Here is a 17,945-nt window from a genome sequence, read left to right as displayed (position 1 = left end):
AGGCCTCTCTTTCAGGTGTCTCTACATTGGGAGATAAATAAACAGTCACAAAAGAAAGTCATACATATGCTGGGAAGGACATTTCTTAGTGCTTTGGATTATTTTATATCTGTGGGAGTGTTTACCTAAACATACTGTAGGATGCCCTTCAAAAGCTGTGTCACTGAGCTGCCCTTGTGTCGGTGAGGAGGAAGGAGGGGGGAGCTGAGAGAACCTGGTGTGTGTTGCTGTTGGTGGCAGATGTTGTCACTGTGGAGAAGATGAAGTAAACATTCACACTTGTGCGCAGATACTTGTATTCACAGAGCAGATGGACATGCACAATCAGGCATAAACACGACATATGCACACAGTGAAAAAGGTCTTTCAGGCATCCAACAAAGCAAATTAGTCTGTAAAATAAATGTTAAAATGTTCAAAGCGTGATGAAGAAGTGTTGGTCTTCAAATAGTTTGAGATCAGAACTACAGGGCATAGATTAATATGTTTTAGGAGATGATATTTCTATTTATACTGATGAAGGCAGCTTTTCTAAAAAACACAAAAAAGAGATATATATGTTGTTGAGTGTGGGATAAAGATTAGAGTTTGGTCTTTTTGGAGACTCTAGCACGAATCAAGCAGAAAAGAAATTACTCATTCCCAACACCGACGTCAGAGTTTTCCCGTAGGGCTCACTTTTCAATAGTCAGTTTTATTTCTGTTCGCCGGAGCGTCAGATGTTGCAGTGATTGACTTGTCAGGTGTAAAGGGGATTCTTTGTTGTTTCCCCGTATGTACTGAATTAGACAATCATTTTGTCTGAACAAGATGATCATGCTCAGGATTAAAGCCTCGTTTAAAACCCATTTATTCACTGGTTTAGTTTTGCATCAGAATGTTTCTTCCTTATTTTTCTGTATCTTATATAAGAGTTGTTGAGGTATTGCATGATTCATTGAGGTCATAAGGAGGTATAGAGACATTGTGGCAGCACAGATTTGTAGGAAGTGTAGAGATTGACTATTCAGGATGGCATTTCTCAATGTTTCAACCAAGTTCTCAGAATTCTTATCAGGTTATATCATCTTTGAAATTGATACTTGTTCCCTGTCATTATGACCTCAGACGTATTAGTAAAATGTGCTTTGGAGGTTTTCTGCTGGAAGCTTAAAAGAAGCTAAAGAAAATGTAATATAGATAGCATCACAAAGCCTTCACAGCTGCCAGGTTATGTTAGATTTTTCTCAAAATCTTTGGAGCGGTTTCTGAACAGATGACAAACACACACACACGTACGCTCGCACACCCTCAAGCTTCTCACCTGCATGTCTTGGCTCAGATGACCTCCCTCCTCCTCATCCTTCTTCTCCTCGCCTCCCTGCCTCTGTCTGGTCCTCCCGGCTGTCACAGTGATAGCCGAGTGTGGTTGTTTTGATCTCCGCCTTCAATAATGAATGAAAGGATACAATTCGTCAATCACTTCAAAAACCATGTAGCCCACATTGCCCAAGGTCAGGACAGTGGCAGCTGTCAGGCAGGATGATGGCTGGCAGAGGTAAGTGTGCACGCGTTTGTGCACAGACATCACACCTGCACATCGGCAACAAGAATCCCGGCTTAAGTCAAGGAAGGACAGAAAAAATGTAATGTTTTCTGAAAACAAGAAGATGAAGAAAGATGTATGTATCAAAATAGTAGAATGACTGAGAGAAGGTGGGAAGGGCAATGTCAGAAAACTCCAAAAAATGTATGTTTACTAAAAAAAAAAAAACACACATTTGATTCTTCAGCTTGTTTGCGCTTCTTTCTTTCGTGTCTTTTTTTTATCAGTTTGTAATAGGTCTCGTGAGGGAAATGAAGCCTTGAGTCATGTCGTCTGACTATCACATGTCAGGCGCGCAGCCATGTTTGAGAAATCCTTCAGCGTCAGTTTGGATGGATTTGGGTCGTGTGTGTGTCTGTGTGCACATGTAAGTGAAGCCCTGTAGCTGTGATGTGAAGGTGCTGTTGTGATTGAGTCCGACAGGTTCACGCACAGACTGGTCTTGCTCCCCCCACCACCACCCCGCCAACATCACTACTGGGTGGTACAACTGGCATGTTCAGTGGTTCACGCTTGTTTTCCCAGATCTGTCTGTGACCTCAAATGTTGTTGACTGATAATTTGTGACAGTGAAGATTCTTGCCTACTTGCCTGTTGTTAATGAGAAGATGTAAAAGGGTGAGGGAAAGGAGGGGCGCATGAGTGTTGTCTTTTTTATGTTTGCTAGCTGTCGATCAGAAGTAGTGAGGTGTTTTCACTCTGGCACTCGTTTCCTCGGGGCTGCTGTCTCTCAGGAGGTGTTTATTTCACTCATTCCCAGCGCTCCCATTTCCATCCTTGCTCCATCCTGTCCACCTGTCTGCTCATCAGTGGATGGAAGGCTGACACTGTTTGTGTGCGCGCCTTGCCTTGTATGATTCCCAGCAGATGTGCCCTGCAGTGTGGCCCACCTCTTAAATGTCACTGATCACAGTCTCTTCCACCTGATTACCCCACCTACCCCCCCAGTATACAACCTCACCATCTCCAACTCCCATGCTGCATCTCTTCTGGCCCATTAGTTACACCCCTTCACTCCCTCATACACAAATCTTCTCTAACCTGACCCCATTCATCCACTGTTATAACGGAGTAAACTCAATCTTCTACTCAATGAAAAGTCTCATTCGAATCTGCAGCAAAGTGACATTTCAGCGAAATGTCCTGCAGATACTCATGTTTATACATATATTATTATATACGCTCACATGGTGAGATTGGCTTTATTAAATGCCAGAGGAAACAGTATACTGGCATTTTAAATGTCCAAACACAGGTTTGATTACAATCAGTTTGCTAAAACTGAAGAGAATTCTATAGTGACTGATCATTAAACAAACAAAGGCCAAAGTGGCAGAAAGCCAAGCCAGTGTAGTTAATTGTACATATTTGTTCCTTTTCACGTTCGGCTGAACCTCACCAGACACAACAGAAATCACAACCTTTATAGTAAAGATTTTTTCTTGCTCACAGACCTTAACTTAACCCATTACAACCTGAAGTAAGTTTTTGTTATGAGAACTACAGTCTTCTTAAAGGGATTAAAACTTACTGGAACTTTCGACACCCATTGTATTTTAAATGTAACAAATATGCTCTTTTTTTAAATGCCATTTTCTGTTCATTTCAATACTTTGTTATATACTCTTTATTGGCAATGACAGCAGTCAAACATTTTCTATAAGTTTTCACAAGGTTTTCATAAACTGTTGCTGGTATTTTGGACCATTCCTCAATGCAGATCTCCTCTAGCTCAGTGATGTTTTTGGGGCTGTTGCTGGGCAACACGGACATCCAGCTCCCTCCAAAGATTTTCTATGGGGTTGAGATGAGGAGACTGGCTAGGCCACTCCAGGACCATGAAATGCTTCTCATGAAGCCAATCCTTCATTACCTGGGCAGTGTGTTTAGGATTGTTGTCATGCTGAAGGACCCAGCCATGTTTCATCTTCAATGCCCTTACTGATTGAAGGATGTTTTCACTCAAAATGTGGCGATACATGGCCCCATTCATTTTTTCCTTTACATGGATCAGACGTCCTGGTCCCTTTGCTGAAAAACAGCCTTAAAGCATGATGTTTCCACCCCCATGCTTTACAATAGGTATGGTGTTATTTAAATGCAACTCAGCATTCTTTCTCATCCAAACACAATGAGCAGATACCAAAAAGTTATATTTCGGTCTCATCTGACCATAGGGCTTTCTCTCAATCCTCTTCTGGATCATCCAAATGCTCTCTAGCAATTTTTAGACCGGCCTGCACATGTACTGTCTCTAGCAGGAGGACACATCTGGCTCTGCAGGATTTGAGTTCCTGACGGTATAGTGTGTTACTGATGGCAGTCTTTTGTTACTTTGGTCCCAGCTCTCTACAGGTCATTCACATGTGGTTCTGGGAATTTTGCTCACTGTTTCTGTAATTATTCTGACCCCACAGGATTAGTTCTTGTGGGGAGCACCAGATTGAGGGAGATTAAAATGGTCTTGTATGTCTTCCATTTCCTGATTATTGCTCCTATGGTTGATTTCTTCACACCTATTTGCAGATTCAGTCTTCCCATCTACTGCAGGTCAACAATTTTGTTTCTTGTGTCCTTAGACAGCATTTCGGTCATAGTCATAGTGGAGTTTGAAGTGTGACTCTTTAAGGTTGCGGACAGGTGTCTTTCATATAGATAACGAGTTCAAACAGCTGCCATTAATACAGGTAACGAGTGAAGGACAGAAGAAGTTACAGTTCTGTGAGAGACTGAAATCTTGCTTCTTTGTTTTTGACCAAATACTTATTTTTCATCATAATTTGCAAATTAATTTTTTAAAAATCAGACAATGTCATTCTCTGGATATTTTTATTTTCATTTTGTCTCTCATAGTTAAGATATACCTATGATGAAAATGACAGACCTCTCTCATCTTTTTAAGTGGGAGAACTTGCACAATTGGTGGCTGACTAAATACTTTTTTGCTTCACTGTTTATGTCTTCCATCATCAGAAAATATCAAAAGAACATGTTAAAAACATACATAAAACAAACATTTTTAATGGAGTGAGTCTTTAACACAAAGAAGTACCAGCTTACAAGCAAAGTCAAAACACTCAGACTTTGAAGTCTGGATGGGAGCTCACCAAGCTGGTGTATGTTTGTGCATGTTTGTGTGTGTATGACATTGTTTCCAACATGCTTCCATTCTGACATCTGCCAATCAGCACATCAGGATCGGGTCAGTCCTCTGACAGCCCCCACAGGCATCTATCAATCGAAGCCGTAGGAAAGCACAACTGGAGCAGGCAACAGGGTAGAGGGCTGTTATTGGCTGCGCTTGCAGGAGGATGCTGAATGGGGTGTTGTCTGCTCCGCAGTGAGATGTGCTTTGTTCTTGCAGACAGCCTGACATTCAGCAGTCCGGTAACTTAGCTGCTGGCTCCAAAAGCCACAAGTTTAACTCTTGATCAAAGATGCACTCGTAGAACTCGCATGCTCCATCTAACAACAGATGAAGCAGAGGAAAATGCTATGGTCTCAGTTGCAAGCACGTCTGGCGTTTTATGTCCGGCAGTAATGTTTTTAATCTTTGGTAATTTGTGACCCTGCACACTTACCTTCTTGCTCTTCATCTGAAGCCTCTGGGAAGCCGTAGGTGAACTGATGTCGGTTGGATTAAAGGCAGTGGCACTTTGGTTTCATGTTTATCATCAAAGGCAGCAGTTTGTCACCTCTGAACTTAACAGGGTCAGAATATATTCTTCTGTGGTTTTTGAATAGATGAGTTTAAAGTAAGTTTGACTGGTTGTTTTAATTTTTGCGATGACTTCCTGTCTGATTTTTACACATCTAGATAAACCGGAGCAGCAGGTACTGACACTTAGGCAATAAAACTCAAAGTGTGTAATGTTTAAGGAGTCTTGCGGTTTGCCTTTTGATCTAATAGCTGCCCACTGTTATTGAAAAGATATTAAATGGGCTTCATTTCCACATCTCGAATCAGGTCTGTCAACATCACCGGGAAAAGGAAATGGCAAAGTTATTTTTAAAAGTGCCGTTCAAGAAAATGAATTATTTTAAAATCCTGTTTATCGGTTGTCAGGTCAGAGCCACAGCTCACCTGAAAATAACCTTCCCCTCCTTTATGCCTCTTGCTCTCTGGAGCGTCACCCACGCTTTTCCCCCATTTCCAATTTCCCATCAGTAAATGTTTGCTTTAATTATTACATTTTATTGGAAATGTGTCATTCTTTTTGATTTTAGGGTTCCTTCAATGAATATCATTGCTACTAAAGCTGTTTTACAGTAAATTAAATCCCCCAAAATGTACTTATGTGGCTTTCTACAAGATTTGTCCCACAAGTACATTAAAGATCCATAAGGGAATTACAATCTTAGCTTCTTTAATTCCATATGTTGTTAAATTAGTTAATCCCTTTTCTTTTCTTTTTCACATTATCTGACTGGTAGCCACATGCCAAAAGCCAAACTCATAATTCTTCTTCTTGCCTCACACACTGTCATTTCAATTAAGTGATTTTTAAATGCCTGTTGAAACAAGGCACAGGCAGAGTTATTAAATTAAAAAGGAGTGGAACTCATTTGCACCCACATAATCAAATAGGCTGCAGTTAATGTGGAAGAAATGCTTAGCCGTGCAACTTGTACCCTCTCTTATACATAGGAAAATTACTTGGAAAATACACGAATTTAGTTACTTTTGAACCCCCCCTTCCTCTCCCATGTCAAAGAAGACGTGGTGAAGTGGGGGTCTGTGAGACAGAGAGCAAGGGAGGCTACCAGTGAATCAGTATTCATGTGCTATCACCACTTCTGCCTTGGCTGTCTCACAGTAAGGGTTCGGTTTTATGAAGATAAAGTGATTTTATAGAAATGAGTGACCCTGGTTCTGACCTGTCAAACACATTCACACTCACACCATCCATAGCTGAATACACACTTGTGCGGTAATTAAGTATGCAGAATTGAAGTCTGCACTTTTTTGTCCTATTATGCTGGTGTGCTGTAATTCACTTCAGGTTTTTTTGTTTTCTTTTCCTCTGCATATCTGAATCAAAACTGGACCCCTAAAGGGGCTTTTTGGAGCACATTTCAGGCTTCTTAAACAAAAACATCAATGCTTTTATGCATGCTGTTAGCCAGCACCTTGACCCCCCTGCTGAGCCAAAGAAATTCTCCCATCTCACCACAGCTGTTGCAATGAAAAGCCAGGATTAATCCTGGTATAATGCAACGGAGTGTAAGAATACTGATTTCTCTGCCTCGATTTTAAAGGACCTGCCACTTAGAACCCAATTTTCAACACAAATATACTCACTGTTGAACTGCAGAGAGGGCACACAGGAGGGTGGATGGGGGGTGCATCATGGTGGACGATCAGCCCCATGGCAACACCCTGCTCTTCTCCTACTTCTTATTTCCTTTTATCCTCATCTCTTCCTCTTCACCTCTATCACAGCTCTCATCTCCTCTGCAAATTGAATTCTTCCCCAGAATCTGCCTAAGCACAGACTAGAGACATGCATGTGGTACAGCGGGCGGGTGAGGACTGCGTGCACGTGAGCGTGTGCGGTCGCATGTTTGCCTCTTGACTGTCCTGTCACATCTGAAGGCTGCTCTCTCGCTTAGGCAACATTCCTCCTCAGAAGGCAAAGAGGGAAAAAGACCTTGAGCTGCTGCATACTTTGACAAAGATGGACCGAGGGGCAACAAGAGAAAGGAGCCGGGGGCTCTGATAGACAGATGGGTGGTTAAAAACGACAGACTCCTAGAAAGACAGGGTTGGAAAAATTGACTTTGGGCACAGAGTGACACGCTGATACTGATTGAGAGACACATTGGCTAAAGAGGGACAGATAACATCATTGAGGAAAACATGTTAGCTGACTTTGACTCCTCAGAAGAAGTGGTTTTTACTCGTATCTGTGATCCCTAATGCACTGAAAGACAGATTGAAAAAGCAGGTGAAGCTGTGTGACAACCAAAGGTGAATGGATGGGTTTTTTTTATAGTAAAAAGCACAAGGTATGAAAGAAAGTTACTAAAAACTGCAGCATATTGAATGTACTTGTCAGTTAAAGTTTGTTTTTAGGGTGATTTTTCTCTTACGCAATGAATGTGTGGATTATGTTTCATTTTCTTATTTTTAAATGTTTTGTTCTTTGATTCAATGCCTTATTAAATCTAATTTAAAGACGTAGTCTGATGGAAATGGCATTTTTGGTGTTTTTAACATGCTCTCGTGTCACTTTGAGAATATAAACAAACAAAAAAAAGTTAGGCTTAAAATTGCATTTTACGACAGTTGTCCCACGCACAACTCAGAGACAAATTTCTAAAGGATCTACTACTGCTGTTTTAGAAAACAACAGTGTTTTAGATTTTTCCATTGAACAGCATAATTATTATTAAAAGACCACTGGGAATGCTTTTAAAATACATCAAAAGATGGTCAGAGTGGATTTTTAAGGTGTTAAATCTTCAACCCTCTTTGAAGCAGAAAAGGTGCTCACTCCTCAGGTCCTAAGAAGTCAAAAAGATATTTACAAAAATAGTTTTTCTCACGCACACGCACAGAGAAACACACACACAGGCAAGCAGAAGTGAATTATAGTTGCTGGTCAGCAGTATGACATTGGAGCTTGGATTGCCAGCCGTCTTCTGTAGAAACAGAATATTCCAAATAAATCCTCATGGGCGCATGCATACACTACGTTTCCCTCTCTATCACCCGCCCACACGCACACTCACGCACACTCTCACACTCAAACACTCATATAAATCTGTCTTGGATGGAACACTTCCCTCTTGGGCACAGAGCAGGCAGCTATCAATCTAAAAGAATGAGGGAGAGAGTGCGACAGCTTAAATTCGAGAAAGAGGAGAGGAGGAGGTAACCCTTAGACGTGCGCCAGAACTGTGTTGGGATTGTTCACTGGGTAATTCACTCACCAAGTCACTATGTGGACCAGCATGGCGGTGGATGTTTGACACCATGCTTCATTATGATGCAGCTTCTCACAGTTGAATGATGCAAAAAAAAAAAAAAAAACTTCTCAGGTCAGGGATACTTCCACGTCAAATCCAACTCTGAAGCAATTGACTGCACCAAATTACAATAAAAACAAACCATATTTTTTTAACACTGACTCTTCTAGGTTTTGCATACTTTACAATTGTAATTATACAGTATTATCAGTAATTAATTATCATAAATTCTTGTCAATTTAACCAAAATTATCCTAACTGTAACAGTGATTTTTTTTTCAGGGTAAGCTACTGCATAGACATTGTAATTTTATATTATCATAACTCTTGCCAGTGAGTTGGCCTTTCCTGAACCTGTTATTTTAAAATTGGTTTCCAAGCATCAAACACAGCAGAGGAAGCCTGTCTCTGCATCTGTCCCAGGAACCATAATTATCCCGCCTGTCGCAGGGAGTGAGGCTCTTTAATTTTCAGGAGAAAGGAAACAGGATGCCCGGGCAAGTTGGGGGAGATTAGTGAACGCGGCACAGTTGAAACATCATGTGGAGGCTCACGGTGGAACAGCGAAGCCTAATGCTTTTTTTTTTTCACATCATCTCTGACTTTAACGGGCACTGTGGAAGCGTGAGACCCTAGCAGGTGAAAGCAGAAGACTCATTTCTTAAGTCATGAATAAAATATTTATGAAATATGACCTAAAATTTAGTTGTGAATTATTAGAAATTAAGATATATGAATATTTTTTTTCATGTTATTTTGAAGAATTGTTTTCTATGCTTTTTTCCAGTGTTTTCTATGTACTTTAAGTTTATCATAAATAAGTCTTGACCTTTTCACCTCAAATATGTTTGTGTTATAGCTGGAGTGAAGGACTGAGTTGAACCCACTGACTGTATAAAAGAACTGGAGAAATGAGTGTCACATTACACATAGAAAATGACTTGCTTCCAGCACCAATTAAATAAAGTCAATTCAGTCGACATTTTTTTGCGATATAGACGTCAGTAACCAAGGATCTGTTAGAGTTGGTCTGAGCTGTTATTTCTATAGAAACCACTATTGCCGATCAGGAATGAGCTTGTTGGAAGTCCACACCACTTGAATGCGGCTTGGGATCATTTGTCAATCAAATGTTCGACCTGAGACCACATGCTGTTATTGAGGCATGTAATTGGCCGGTTTATAAGTTAAATACTGGTAACTTGCACTAGTGAAAAAAACGTATGAGTTAAAAAAGAGATTAGCAAGAGCGTTTTGAAAAAAAAAACTATCAGAGCAAGAATGATTATTCTGACAAATAAAGTAATGACTTAGTAAAAGCTGTTTATTTCTCTGTAGAAGTCTATGGGAATTTGGTAGAAGCCCTCAACAAACCCTTAACCTAAGCACTTTACTGTGATACTATTCTTAAACTTCGCAAGGTTTTGAAAAGTCAGTAACAGAATCTTGTACAGACTGAAGAAAAATGTCAACATTGCTGCAAAAGTCACACCTACTCTAAAGCTGGTATTTGGATCTTTAGGAGTGAAACTTCATCAAATGAAGTCACACTGTAACACAACTCCAGAAATCCTTCAAACACGTTTTTATCAAGTCGTGTAGAGGGTTTATTAAAGATGTCATTTAAAAATAATAGGATAGAGTAAAAATATTACCTCATTACTGAATTTATCTACTCAAAAAAGCCACACACAGGATTTTTCTTATGCTGCCTGAACCAGCCCCTCTCTCCCATGCACAGTATTTATTGACATGAATCATATTTAGTACGGCTGGATGAAAATAATTGAGTTTCATTTCGACTGTTGTGGCCAAAAGGAATTACAGAACATAATTTTCTTCTTCTTTTCATAGAGGACGGTGCTATAGAAGATACTAAAAGTATTATTTATGTGACTTTCCTCAGATTTTCAGAAAATATGAATTTCTAATGACTGCCATCAGTTTAAACCTTCTAAAACACAAAGAATTGTTAACTAAACCCCAACGTTATTTGATAATATAACCATTTAAAGTACTACTCTAACAAAATTTTTATTTATTCTAAAATAATTCCCAATGGCCTTTTAATTATGATTATATTGTTTATAGCCAAAATAAAAAAGCCTGTCTTTTTTTAGACATATTTTCTGCAGAGCAGCAGGAACTCATTAGAAACTCACCTGAGTTGATGGCAGAACTGTGCACGAAAGTTACCTTTCCCAGCATTCCCTTTTGTTACTCTCTCCCACTATAAAAAATAGCACCTCACTAGCTCAAGCTAACATTAACGCAGCAAAATAATAAAACGGCAAGTAATATCAGAGCTATTCAGTCGTACAGTTTTGAGTCAGATGCCACTTCAGACTAGAAAATGAAGAATGACGTACCTGGATATCTTCATCTGCAAGTGGAGGATTTAGAATTGGTGCGGAGCAGAGAGACTTTTGGCCCGCCCATGGCAGTTGCTGTGTCACAAACCTGAGCTTTTTCAAGCCGCAAGTTTTCATCTGTTCCTGATCCAACATGATTTGAAAAAACAAATACTCAGAAAGACAGTTAGAATCCTAAATTATTTTATATAGACTGTCTCTCATAACAAAATTTTTACTATAACATTTTAAAAACACAATTTTAATTTTCACTGGAGACACTTGTGAAGATGTATGTTAATGATTTGTTATGTGTGTACATTAATTACTGTTAATTCTGTGAAGAATTTGGGGTTTTTGGTATAGCATCTCTTAAAGTTTCACTTGGTTACTTTTCCCCTCCTAATAAAACAAATTGTTTTTCTTAAATCTTTACTTTTTGCTCCGACCCACAAATACATCTGCAATAGTTAGATTACGAGAGAAACAAGTTAATATGTTTTTTTAAGAGGTGTGATGGAAATATCAGACTGTCAGGGGTGAAATGACACACAGAAGAAAGGGAATAATTTAGAGGTTGTGTAAAGTTATGTTCATGAGTGTATAAGCATGCCACAGGAAAACAGGGGGCCCATAACAACTCAGATGCAGATATTTGCTCAGGCTAGAACACACGCTGAGAGTTCCAGCAGCCAGATGCTCTGGTGTGGTTAGCCAGGTCTGAACATCTGGGCCAGGATTTAAAGATTGGATGGTGCGCTTTATTAAGCAGGCGCAGCTGCGCCACTTAAGCAAGTGTTTTTCACACGATGGGGCCAGTAACTTTAGCAAGATTCTGCTTTTGCAGTAAAATCTTTGGGAACTGATACCTCACAGTGCTCGTGATGACCACCGCCAACGTGAACCGTTTCGATCCGTTTTTCAAAACTTCTCCCTGAGTCATATAAATTGATGCTGACAAAAGTTTAACCTCTGACCCCATTCAGAAACAGAAATAAAAAACACTCTGACATTTGATAGACTTGAGGTAATACACAAAGAAAGTGGAACAAGTAGTCAAATTACAGTGTGACTTTCCAGGGAGTGAGTGTGATGGACGGGTTACTTTTCTGCATCGTTGATGCACATCAGTGCTGGGAAATAGTACATGTTGAAGCAGTGATCCACATTGTCATGCTCCTGTTTCAAAAGGCTCCCATTGAAGCTCATAAAAGTGTTGTTTTAGATGTATGCACATAATGCTTTTCTTTGGTGAGCACATTTACAGCAGGAATGGATTTGTTTTACTAGAATTTTTAGGAATTGTGGTACAATTGTCTTTCAGATTTGAACTCTAAAAGAATATTGAATCATAAGGTTTAATCTTGTGTTTTAATATTAACTTCAAACAGAAAAATCTCCAAAAAACTGTTTTTTTGCTTTGCCAAAATTGATGTGAAAATGACCTAAATCAAATTTAAGCTCCGTCTGAAATGTTACATGTTTCTTTTAAAAAAAATGCATGAAGACTTTTCATCTGTATCAAACACTTTCATTTTTCAATTTAGCAGAGAAGGCATACGCTTTGATTTAGTGCAGCAAAATTATTCCTTAATAAAGAAAATATTATCTTTAGAGATGAGGTTCAGTTTTTGTTTATAGTGTTTCGTTTTAAAACTTGATTCAACATAATCTCCCATTATCTGAAAATAGAACAAACTTGCCTGTTGCCATGTTAAACCATTTGAAACAAAGTGATTTTTTTTATCTTTGTGCATTTAAACAGTTATGCTATAGCTGTGCATTTATTATTTTACTTTTGACACCGTAGTGCATCTCCTATGCTACGACAAACCCCATAACAAACTGAAATCTTTTTCCTTTTGTCTTTTTGTCGGGCAGAAGTGGCTCCCTACTTACAAGGGGTTGGGCGGGCGCAGCAGGTGGTGCTGGAAGGAAACAGACTGGTGCTGACCTGCCCAGCTGGAGGCAGCTGGCCTCTGCACTACCGCTGGACTCTTAACAACAGCAACATCACCGACTGGACATTACAGAACAGGTCAGTCTGCACAGCCAGCTTGTTGTTGTGTCCAATTCTTGTCATAATTTCTTTTTAAAAATGTTATTTTTCTTCTTCAAGGTTTTTTTTTTTTCTTACATGGTTGGTCACCAAACAACTGCAGCATAAAAGCTCTACACGCTTGTTATGGAGTGTGCTTAGAGAAGGTCAGAGCTTTTAGACAACAGAGCCAAAGTGAGATTAATACAATTACATTAGCACCATAAATATGCATATAGTCTGGGGAAAGTAGCATAGAGGCGATCAATATGTCTAAGCTATTACTTTGCTTTTCACTCTGTACCTCTCGTGCTCTGCCTCTCTTTCCGTGTCCCTGTGTGTTTTGGTGGTAAAAGCTAAGCAGTGCCTGTCGGCAAAACTGCAGCTGTGAAACAAAATTGTTTTTCACATCATTCAGCAACAGAGGGAATCTTGGGAATGGAGACACACTGGGTTTGAGCCAGAATTTTGTAGGCAGATGTTGTACAGGGAAAAAAGACATTTTCTTTGCTCATGGACAGCTCTCAGCGTGCAGTCCGCTTCAGACAGCCTTGCAGTCATGAAAAAAAGGATATTCTTTTAATTTTAAAGTTTAATACCAAAACATCATGCAAAACCATTGGGGCCTTTCCAATTCAGTTTATTTTTAGAGCAGTAGTTTATAATTGAGGTGGTCTCAAGGCGCTACACAAAAGGCCTCATTCCAAGCATTTCAGTTCATTATAATCCAATATAGTGTAGATCAGTCCAATAGGGCCAATTTATGTTAATGTTGTAATAATAGCTTATATATAAGTGACCAACAGAGTAAAGAGTTGTGGCTATAAGGGCCTAAGTAGGGCCTAAATTTAGATGAAGTCACTCCTGGGTGGACATCAAAATGTGATATTTATCTTGTTTTTCCATCAACAATTTGACATGTCAGTGTTGGATGTTCTGTATACTCTACATCACAGATAGAAAACTTTTAAAACTATTGTGCAACAAAATAATTGACATTTTCAGAATCTCTCGTAACAGTTTGAGCAAATTTTTGTCTAATTCAGATTGAGTTCCTTGCGGTCTACAGGTGTTATCCATCTTTCCTAAAGGCAGTTTTGTCTTCTGGTCTCGGCTTTTATTTCATTCTTTAAATTTACTGATGTGTCTGTAATCAAAACCCAATCCAGTCAAGTGCTAAATCTTCACAGATCCTCTCATTTGTGACTTCTACATACTTTAATATTTAGAGGAACTCCTGACACCTCATTGACTCCCTTCATACACACCTGTTCTCATGAAGTAGCTTGAGGTTTTTTTGCCCATTTATTTTTTATTTTTTTTTAAATTCAAGTTCATCGTATTAGGAAAAATCTTTTTTGAATTGGAGCTGCATGATTCACACATTCCAACTTATTTTCAATAAACTTATGTCCCTGAGTATTGATGTTTTATACTTGAAGTTGAATTCATTTTAAGTTCTGGATGAACTTTTATTCTTAAGCATTTGCTTTTTGTAACTTTTTGCTTCATTTTTTTCTTTTACACTGCAAAACTCAATCTTAAGAAAGTAAAAAGACCCTTGTTTTCGGTCTTACTAAGTAAACTTTTTAAAAGCAAAATAATATTGGTCTAGAAAATATGTCATAGTGACTAATAATTTGTGAACTTTGACTCATTTTTAAGAGGCCTGTTTTTGCAGTGTAACTTCTGTACATAGAGTTGAAACAGCCATTGCAGCGTAGACGTCCTGTTTCCATTGAAATACTGCCGTACTGATGCATCATCACACACATCTTTCAGACATGAACTGGAATGCAGCCAGAGATAAATGCACTGTTAGAAAGTTCTCAACATCAAAATCTGTTTCTGGATAAGAGCTGCTGTGTAATGTGTCATTCTTGATTCGAATAGAGCCGTCTGTGTGTCTTTGATGTACAAGTGTGCATATTTGTCTGTGTCGGCGTTGGGATTTGTGTATGTTGGCAGCGGATGCTAACAGCCCGGGAGTTAAGTACTTGGCTGTCCTGGCATTCATAATGAGCCCCAAAGCGATGTCCAGTTTTACTGTGGATCTAGTGTGTTTGTGTGCGCTTGTGCACGTTTGTGTATTTGTAAACCATAACACTAACCTGGATCCAATGCCAGCCCTCCCATTAGTGAAGCACAGTGCATTAAAACCCCATTAACAATCCTTCTAAGGCAAAGAATACATGGCCTCAGTAAGAAACATTTTCATACAGATCGCACACACACAACAAATATGTAGGCACTCCTACTCTTCTTTTATTGGAGAACTTTTATGGGCCCAATCCATTTTCCCAGATCAAGGTCAATAATACATATGGACAAACAGACCTCCACAGTCTTTGCCTTCTGTCCTATTATCTTCAGAAATCACTTAGAATGCTCCCTTCAGCTTTTATTTCCCTCTCCGCCAGAAAAAAAAAGACGCTCACTGCTTTTCTTTTCTCTTTGTGTATCTCCATCTATAGGTTGTCTATTTCATCCTTGAAGAGGAGTGATGCCGGTCTGTATCAGTGTATGGTGAGAAACAGGATGGGAGCACTAATACACAGGAAGACAGAAGTGCATGTGGCCTGTAAGTGCACAAGAACACACACGCAGACAAACTGAAACAAAAAGTCAAGACCTCTAAAAAAGCTACAAGATATTTTTCCTTTATCACTTTCTTTTTTTTACAGTGTTTTGTTTGTCAAGGTACTAAAGCTGCAACCTTGCAGCAGCAAATGGAAACCTGGTTTGCTAAGAAAATCATAAGAAAAGGGGGTGGGGGAGGGGGGATCTTTTTCATGTTATTGGCTGGAATTGGACAAACAAGTATATAGGACCAAACAGAATCAGGACATTTCCTTTGAAAGCATTTTTTTCAGGTAGGCTGGTGTTGTAGCTTCAAATCTTGTTTGGTTGCACTCGTGGCACAAAAAAACAAAAAAAAAACAAAAAAAAAAAAACAAGCCAGCGGTGAACCTTAGAAGCAAAGCAAAGAAAAACAAAGCTTTAACAGCTTTCTGACTTTAGAAATGTGTTCTTCTGTTTAAGGCTAAATTATGTTTACCTGTAAATTTGACCAAAAAAAAAAAAACTACTTTGGTAGATAAACTCAGGGTTTTTTCTAGCATTGTAATACATGTAATTGGTCTTTTACTTCTATTGTGTTTCTAATTCATATTTATTGATTTCTTCAAGTTTTGGGGAATTTCTCCGGTAAGGAGCAGAGAAACACTGTGAGTCAAGGCCGAGCCGCCGTCATCAGCCCACCTCCTCTTGCTTCTTTTCCTCAACCCCTGATCACATGGTATAAAGATGGACACAAAATCATCCCCAACAACCGAATGTAAGTGTCCCTTTTGTGTATTTCTTTCATGCAAATGCAGGCTCAATTTAACTGTAAACTCTCCCAAAAATGGGAGGATGTGGTCACATCATAATATAAACTGCATACCTGCTGATGCACAACAATGCTGTGAAATCATTCTCACCATTTCGCCCTGAAGGTGAATTGATATGACAAATAAAAATTGAGATCAAAGTTGGTCGTGTTGTAATAAAAATGTTGACTTAGGAAGCATAAATTCACTCTAGCAAAGTATAGCGGCATTATTTATATTGACGCTTTATCACCCGAGCTGTTGCAGGTGACAGGAAATAACACATGCTCCCAGAATTACCTTAATTCTTCATCCGTTTGCACAATTAACACAATCACAATGGCATTGAAAGCGGATAAAGTAGCATTGCACTAATATGTAACACTTGAAAGTCATTTTTTTAGCTTTGCAAATCAGTTTTGATTATGTTAATTGCGCAAATGGTTACTGTAAATCAAAGTTTGTTAAAGGGTTAAAGAGGTTGAAAGCAAATTTAGCGAGCTGTTCAAAATTAAATTATTGTTAAATATTTTAATGCTCTGACTCACTCAGGAAATCTTAAGCTGGTTTTATAATGTATTTTACTAAAGAATAGCCTGTTCTCTGTGAAAAAAAACAACTTTATCATTAACCAGTTGTGCTTTTCCTGATGAAAAGTTCTCAACAATTTTTTTAGTCTTTGAAAAGAATAGACAGGTTGTTTCAACAAGTTCAGTGACACGTTTTCTTGTATTTATAGCTTTTGCTTTAATAACATTCATATGTGTAGCTGCTATGAAAGCTTACCCTAAAACTCATTTGATCAATCAAAGTAAACCACATGGTGGTTAGCTGTTTTGCTACAGCAAGAAGGTTCAAATCCCTGGTGGGACTAGGTGGAATTTGCATATTCTCCTTGTGCATATGTGTGTTTTCTACGGATACTCCAGCTTTACCCAACAGTAGCTGGGTTGGCTCCAGTTTCCCATGACCCTGAAAGGGATACAGCAGGTTCTGAAAATGGGTAGATGGATGTTTAACCATTGAAACCATTTTGTTTTAGTCAAGACCAAAGTTTAAAAACAGTGTTGTGCCACAAACACTCTATGACTTCTCACCTTTTAAATCTGTGACAGAAAAATGACGTCATAGCATGAACTAACCTTTAGTTTTCCTATAGAGTATCACAAGTTCATCAATAAAACATTCTGGGACGTATGGACATCCCAACTCCAGTAAAGTTTCTCAATGCTGCCTCTTTGAATGTAACTGTAAACCATTTTGATAAAAAGTTTGATTTGGAAAGCAAGTTTCTGTATTTAATGACATTTAATGACATTTAGGAATTTTACTACATGCAAATACACACATCTCAGCCACACACACTCACAGTTATGTGGTGCTTCATGCATATTCAAAAGCACAAAGTGTTCACGAGACATAATAGCACATTAAAAAACATTTAAATGTTATACTTTTTTTACCACAATGGCATATTAATTATTGTGCTCAAGAAGCACAAAGCTTCCTTTAAATCTTTTAAAGGCGACTGTTTTGAAAGCAATTTAGATAACTGACCCTTTTCATTCTAATTGAGTTGGGACATTATCATAAAAAGATAAAACTTACTTTTCTACAAGTCAGTTCTG

The 17,945-nt window shown here is 38.8% G+C and overlaps 1 protein-coding gene across 1 annotated transcript in view; it reads left to right on the top strand.

Moving 5' to 3' along the window:
• The window catches only part of sdk1a (sidekick cell adhesion molecule 1a), a 274,209-nt gene that overhangs the window by 89,791 nt on the left and 166,473 nt on the right, over positions 1–17,945 (top strand). Inside the window, exons 2-4 of the mRNA XM_024259668.1 lie at positions 12,790–12,946; positions 15,421–15,527; positions 16,136–16,283. Coding sequence (XP_024115436.1) covers positions 12,790–12,946; positions 15,421–15,527; positions 16,136–16,283 — 412 coding nt within the window. The remainder of the gene's footprint in view (positions 1–12,789; positions 12,947–15,420; positions 15,528–16,135; positions 16,284–17,945) is intronic.

Source organism: Oryzias melastigma, linkage group LG1, assembly GCF_002922805.2.
Source record: "Oryzias melastigma strain HK-1 linkage group LG1, ASM292280v2, whole genome shotgun sequence".
Taxonomy (NCBI): Eukaryota; Metazoa; Chordata; class Actinopteri; order Beloniformes; family Adrianichthyidae; genus Oryzias; species Oryzias melastigma.
Note: the sequence above shows the minus strand (reverse complement) of the source record. Positions and strands in the feature narration are given on the sequence as shown.